Source organism: Triticum dicoccoides, chromosome 3B, assembly GCF_002162155.2.
Source record: "Triticum dicoccoides isolate Atlit2015 ecotype Zavitan chromosome 3B, WEW_v2.0, whole genome shotgun sequence".
NCBI lineage: Eukaryota > Viridiplantae > Streptophyta > Magnoliopsida > Poales > Poaceae > Triticum > Triticum dicoccoides.
In genome coordinates, this window is record NC_041385.1 from 527,670,521 (window position 1) to 527,677,146 (window position 6,626).

General features: G+C 45.3%; 2 protein-coding genes across 3 annotated transcripts; one reads left to right on the forward strand and one right to left on the reverse strand.

Moving 5' to 3' along the window:
- The first annotated feature begins 207 nt into the window (after positions 1 to 207).
- On the forward strand, positions 208 to 755 carry LOC119281489. Its single transcript, XM_037561997.1, has one exon. It carries the CDS (start codon positions 261 to 263, stop codon positions 573 to 575), a length of 315 nt encoding a protein of 104 aa, XP_037417894.1. The 5' UTR covers positions 208 to 260; the 3' UTR covers positions 576 to 755.
- Positions 756 to 1,623: 868 nt separating this feature from the next.
- On the reverse strand, positions 1,624 to 6,391 carry LOC119276907 (serine/threonine protein kinase OSK1-like). Of its 2 annotated transcripts, XM_037558076.1 has the most exons (11): positions 6,269 to 6,391; positions 5,600 to 5,781; positions 4,898 to 5,082; positions 4,460 to 4,642; positions 4,224 to 4,355; positions 3,948 to 4,133; positions 3,457 to 3,546; positions 3,289 to 3,372; positions 3,047 to 3,184; positions 2,736 to 2,960; positions 1,624 to 2,107 (listed from the first exon to the last, which is right to left on the reverse strand). In XM_037558076.1, the coding sequence occupies exons 2-11, from the start codon at positions 5,772 to 5,774 to the stop codon at positions 1,994 to 1,996; spliced, it is 1,512 nt and encodes a 503-aa protein (XP_037413973.1). In that variant the 5' UTR covers positions 5,775 to 5,781; positions 6,269 to 6,391; the 3' UTR covers positions 1,624 to 1,993. The 2 variants fall into 2 exon arrangements, with proteins under 2 accessions (XP_037413973.1, XP_037413972.1); XM_037558075.1 differs by lacking the exons at positions 1,624 to 2,107; positions 2,736 to 2,960 and having other exon boundaries at positions 3,078 to 3,215; positions 6,269 to 6,370.
- Positions 6,392 to 6,626: the final 235 nt, after the last annotated feature.

The following is a 6,626-nucleotide window of genomic DNA, read 5'->3' on the forward strand; positions in this document are numbered from 1 at the left end:
AGGAGGCCGACAGGATGATACTTTTGATTTTTTTGCATTATGGTGTATAGTTTCCGAATTTGCTATAAAAATCATCATACTTTCAAAAAAAAATCTGCCGGCCCAACGTCCGGAGTCTGGAAGAGAAAAGGCGCCAACTTCATTTTGCCGTCAAAGAGAAAGGAGAGGCCCACCGTCCGTATCGCGATCTAGAGTCCAAATATTCAGACTCCCCTCTGACTGATACCCAATCGTCCCAGACCGTCTCTGCTTCTCACCTCATGGCCAGATCACCGGCGCTGCTGCTGCTGCTCGCTCTTCTCCTGGCCTGCTCGGGGGCCGCGTCGGCAGCCGCCGCGGCCGGCAGAATCAAGAGCAAGGCTGCTGCTCGGTCAGCGAGGGCGGAGGCGGAGGCGGGGTGCCGGGATCTGGCGACGCGCGGCAAGTGCGTGGCGAGCGGCGGTGGGGGCAGGTGCCGGTGGTGCCGCAGCGAGGCGCTCGACGACATGTGCTTCGGCGCAGCGGAGGCGTGGCGGCTCCCGAAGCAGGTCTTCTCCTGCGACCAGCCCGCCGGCGCCGCGCACGCCAGGAGATAGCGCCGGCGCCGCTCCTCTGCTCTCGACGCCTTCCCCGGGATGGGACGAATCGTTGTATTCTACTCGCTGGATGTGGGATTTACCGAGTGTTCGGTGTTGGTGCGTTGTACTGTCGTGTTACTCATGTATACGTACTTGATTTTATCGAAACGGGGCTGATCGCGGCCGAATTTATTACTAGCTTCCATTTGTTCTCGGGATCACTTGCCTTCGATCTTCACTCGTTTCGATCGAATGTTTTCGAGACCATCCATTTTCTTGCGTTGAGGTCTCTTTCCCGAATCAGCACAGCACCGTCCCAAATGACATTTTCAGCCAATGCAAAGGACCCCAAATATAAATCTTACGTCACCCGTATGGCAATTTCTCTGGTAAAATTTTACACTACATGGCAGTTTTTACTTTAAAACATACGGATCCTTGTACACAAGCATGGCAATTTCATCTATTTCCGCATGATAAATCTGGTCACTGGATTTTTAGTGTTCAAAATCTAACGTCGGATTTGCAACATTTCCTGAAACCAACAGTAACGGGGCAACGCGATGCAGGGGATATTTACAAAAGGAGAAAAAGACAGTTCAAATTAACAAGCCTTTAATAGCTTTGCTTGATGATGACCGGTGCGTGGACTCCAAGCAAGAACAAGCGAATGGAGAGTATCTGCATGGGGCGTTTTCTCCTACTACCAACATGGTGCCGTCGCGGTCGCGTAGAAGAAGTGCCCTCCCATCGTGGTGGTGGTGTCCAAAGCTGAGAATGCTTGCATTTGCAGTAACAAATTGAACGTTTTTAAATCGCTGGAAGGCAGCTTACTAGGCAACACTCCATGCCTCCTTCCATGGTGGTTGCCGCATTGTTCTCAGCCAATGACACAGCTGTACTGATTGACCACGCTAAAGCCAATGACACAGCTGTACTGATTGACCACGCTAAACCGAACGATTATTATGGAAGATTCTCAACGGACGTGTCATGCTGCTTTGCAATCAATGGACGCATCAGAAGAGATCAGGCACCTCGAATTATTAGTATATAAACAACAAAATTGATATACGATTGTCTGTGGCACGTCAGCAGCTCAGCTTTCATTAACCATTGCAATCTGAAGAAATTATTCGTGTACGTGGTCTGGTCTGGAGACCCAGACAGTAAAAATTACATGCAAGTAAAACAGCAGCAGAGTAGTACTGTATGGAGTGCCTTTGGCGGCAGCTGGAAATAACCTGATGGCTATAGTTCCGTGCTTGCTTCACTTGCCCGCCCCTGCCAGGTCTAAATTCAGCATATAGGCGCCGAAATAAGCACACAACAGCTCCACATGTCTACATACGCCACAACTTTGATCCGCTGGAGAAAGCTTGCTATTTACATCTCTTTAGAGTGACACAACATACATTCCTCGGGCACATCTGGTATCAGAGGACTCTCAGCTGAGCTAGGAAGGCGGCACATAGATCGAGAAAGAGGAGATGCGGCCCGCTAGCCCTTTGCAAATCCAGAAGGTATTTCTCATCTCTTGTTTTGTAAAGCTGCATCGGATGGAGTGCAATATCAGAAATACAGAGACAACTAAGAAGGATGCAGCACGGATAAAGAGAACATGTGATTTCAATCGTATAGGTTTGTGAATTATGTAAAGCTATGGCTGAGTGGAGGCACATCTGGATCACCATCAAGTGCACAACTGAAGTAAGAGGTGACGCAAATAATGGGAGTTGAATTTCAGTTTTCATATGATAGTGACTGCAATAGACATCAAGTGGAGGCATGCAAGCATTAGGTGTATGGCAACAGGGGTGTGTATACAATGGAAATAAGATTCCAATTTTAAGAGGTTCCTGAACCTATTACGCTGATTTCAAAGTAAAAGACATGCAGGATATGTGAAGAGTTATCATCTTGTGTATAAACTTCCTAGTAAAAATATCATGTATAGACGAGCGTGCATGGAAATGCAAGGGACTGCTAGTGAACAATTTGGAGTGCCATACTTATCGAGTGACTAAAAGGTCAAGGTCTGCTACACTGTTTTTTTTTTGAGGGGTGCTACACTGTTTAACCATCAGGATAAAGACACGCATAAGTACTCATGCATCACACTGCTGTATTTGCATCAGGACTTCTCATTGGATGCATACAGATGGATTTGCAATTTACCTGAAGTTCGAACTTAATTAAATTTAACTTGTCACCCAGGTCGTCGGTTTCAATAGGCTCTGCACTGAAGTTATAATTGGTATGATTCATATTCTCCTGACCGGGAAAGCCAGGAGGACTCCATCTACATTTCATGTTATAGTGTCCAATTTTTTTCCAGTATACATTCAGTTCTTGCAGAGCCTTCAGCACTTCAGTCATAACTTCTCTTGGATGTGCTCGAGACTGTCAAAATGAATCCAAAGATGTTAATTGAAATATATAAGAAAGAGCTTAAGAAAAGCACCAGAACAAAGCTAAACATAGATTACCTGAAGCCCAAGAGCCCATTTCCTATCAGCTGGAAAATGTGGTCTCAAGCCAACTGGAGATTCCATATATGGTTGTTGCCGATTTCCATGAGCTGGACTTTGTGTTTCACTTGGAGTAATGGGTGAGAATGACGATTCCTTGATGCCAAAGTTATTAGAAATCAATAATCTAACAGCACATGCAGCAGTCAGAAGATTAAAACAGAATCGAGGGAGGCAAACAAGTGAACACAGTAACTCACCATAGCTTCTTGATACCCAGCTCCAAGATAGCCAGTTGTTGTGCGACTCTTATTATCCAAAAATAAATAATATGCAACTGTTGCCTGCAGTGCGCAGATAAATTAGTCATGGTCGTTAATTTGCACATAACAGGCATGCGCAGACAACAGAACGTAAAAAAAAGTTACCTCATTTTGCAATCTATTATGAATTGATTCAACCAGCAGGTTTTTGTCAAATCCCAGACTGATAACTTTAACAAGAGATTCTTCATCAATCTACAAAATCATGAGAGAAACCAACACATTATTCGAGGACTTAAATGAAGAAATACATGACTAAAAAAAATCTGTCAGATCCCATCTGGACAGTCACACAGAAAACTGCAAGATTGACTCCAATACACATAAAATTTTAAGAAACCAGTGAGCACTCCCATGCAGACCCCAGAAAAAAACTTTAAAATATATCATTATAAATCATGAAGAGAAATGATGGGCACATTTTTAACCACATATAAACTTAACCACCAAGTTTATATGCCTTAATAGGAGATATCAACTATATAAAAATATCTTTATTGGCGGAATATTTGGCATAACTAACACACAGAGAAACACCATTATATCATAGTTCAACTGATTTTCATAAAGGAAGCGGTGCAGAGGGCTAAGTATACCTTTTTAACTTGTTGCGCAGTATCTGGTGGAGGCACGGCTAAATATCGTGGGAGTTGAGCTTCAAACCATGGATGCTCGCGTATTTCACGAATGGTTATCCTTTTCATAGGATCAACAACTAGCATCCTTGGAATCAAATCCCTTGCTGGGCCTGATAAATGGCTCGGAAGGGTATATATTCCACCCTGAAATGAAAAATGGAATATATTATTTATATCACTAGAAGCAGGTACAGATGCACCATTCAAATGCAGACAACACATATAATTGCTAACCTTTATTTTCTTAAAAAGGTTGGGTATGTTCTCATCATCAAATGGAAGAGTACCACATAGAAGAGCATAAAGAATAACACCGCAGCTCCATACATCAACTTCAGGCCCAGCGTACAGTTTTCCAGATATAACCTACATAACAGAAAGTATATTATACAGTGAAACCAAAGAGTCTGGGAACAAAGCTACAACGATGCCATGTCCTTTCTGTCTGAAATTAGTTCAAGGATAATTACCTCCGGAGCTGCATAATTTGGGCTACCACAACTTGTCTTAAGAAAGTGGCCGTCACGCATAACATTACTTAAGCCAAAATCCGCAATCTTAACATCACAATTATTGTCCAAAAGAAGGTTCTCCGGCTTTAGATCGCGGTGCACCACCATGTTCCTGTGGCAATATTGAACACCAGATATGATCTGTTCAAAGACAGAAAACAAAGTAACCCGTCACATTAAGGGTCTGAGTGGAATGATAAACATCATTACTGTGTCTGCACTCTGCAATTTCCGAGCAAACTATATTTCACATGCCATTGCTGATACATCATCAAAATAAGTGGCAAACAAGAACAGAAAAAAAAAAAGCTTAATCCAAACTTTAAGAGTTTAGAAACTAGGACGCTGAGTAGAATCTTCAGAATAAAGGGTTCAAGACAATAAAGGAGAGATTACCTGTTGAAAGAAACGGCGGGCCTCTTCCTCCTGTAGCCTACCTTTCTCAACAATGTAGTCAAATAATTCACCAGACTTAACATACTCCATAACCACATAAATATCAGCTGGTGCCTCTATCACTTCATAAAGGCGGATGATATGCGGGTGCATGAATAATCTTAATATCTTGATCTCTCTTTTCACTGCAAGAGAACAATGCAAAAAACAAAAAAAAAATAACTGGAGTGCTTCATTTTAGACCAAATAACTATATAAGATACTCCCTCTGTCTCAAAATGTAAGACGAGAGCATTTGTTGTGCTTGGCACTTGAGCAGTGAATATTTTCTTAAACAGTTCCTATACAACATTAGTAATCAAGAGTGGTGCTGCATTCACATGGCTGATGTGCTTGCTCATGTCAATCACAATTTCCTACATCATGCAAAGATAGAAAAAAAGGAGCACTCCATTTATGAGAATGGTAATTACTTGAACGGCTGAATCACAGGGAGTATATGTTATTAATAGAAGAATAGTAGCATGTCAACTTTCCATTTATGAGCCATAATTACTACAATAGCAGAATACTAGTTTAGCACATTACCCAATAAACAAACATCCCACAAAGAAACTAATTATGTGTTATATGTTGGTATATGTACATAATAGGAAACTCTACTCACTGAATGAGCTCAATAGAGCAAGCCAAATTACCAACCTTTCTCTTCCATCTCCATGTTTTTGATTTTCCGGCGGTTAAGGATCTTGACGGCCACCTTGTGGCCAGTTTTTATATGCTCAGCAATCTTGACCTTCCCGAAGGAACCAATCCCCAGGGTCTTCCCAATACGGTAATTCTTCAAAGGGTTGCCATCTTTGCCGCCTGCCTCCATCTTCCACCTTAATCGCAATCACACCAAACTACACTTCAGGAAATGAAGGCTGGGAAATCACTAATACTAGTAAGAAATTCACACGGACACGACGGGCGGGCATGAATAAAGCACGCTAGCTGTTCCATTTAAGTAGGACAGATCCAGCTGGCCCGTGTGCTGAATTGCAACTGTCCCCGCGCCTCCGACGGCTGGGGATAAAAGGCAGGCAGAAATGCTTAATTCCGAGAGGAGAAGGGCCATTTCCCCCAGAACAGCTCTTCCTGCCCAATTCAACCTGAGACCCACAGCATCGCCGAAAGACTAGCACGACATGCTAAGCTCGGGAGCTCACGGATCTGCAGGCTAGGTAGGGAGCGAATCTCGCTCACTCGTGGAGCGATGAAACGAAAACTCAGGGTCCACCCATAAACCCAAGAGCCTCGCGGAATTCCCGAGCGGGGAGGGGAGCGGGAGGCGGCGAGAGGGAGAGGCGGTGAGGCAGGCCCCCCTACCTGGCCGCCGGCGAGGCTCCCCGGGGAGAGGCGTAGCGGCGGCGGCGCGGAGATGCGGAGGGCGGACGGAGAGAGAGAGGAGGGGGGTGGAGAGACTGGGGAGCGATGCGTCGCTCACGGGACCGGGGGAAGGGGGAGGGAGGGGAGGAGAGATTCGATTCCCGCAACACCGAGGGGCCCACGGCGACGGCGACTGCGGGTGGGACCGCGCGCGCTCGTGGCGCGCGCGGGTTCGTGCGGCTCGCTGGTGCGGTGGGGGGCCAATCAGACAACGGGCAGACGGCGTGGGACGGGGAGGATTTCATCGCGATCTGTCGTTTTCCGCCGGGTGGATGCGACGGGAACGCGACGCGACGGG

What these genes read in the sequence shown, in the direction of transcription:
- LOC119281489 (XM_037561997.1), top strand. Translation starts at nt 261, where the DNA reads ATGGCCAGATCACCGGCGCTGCTGCTGCTGCTCGCTCTTCTCCTGGCC.
- LOC119276907 (XM_037558076.1), bottom strand. Translation starts at nt 5,774, where the DNA reads ATGGAGGCAGGCGGCAAAGATGGCAACCCTTTGAAGAATTACCGTATT. An exon ending in CCCGCCGTTTCTTTCAACAG is followed by an intron (nt 4,643 to 4,897) that starts GTAATCTCTCCT and finishes GTCTTTGAACAG; the next exon opens with ATCATATCTGGTGTTCAATA. An exon ending in ATAATAGATTGCAAAATGAG is followed by an intron (nt 3,373 to 3,456) that starts GTAACTTTTTTT and finishes TGCGCACTGCAG; the next exon opens with GCAACAGTTGCATATTATTT.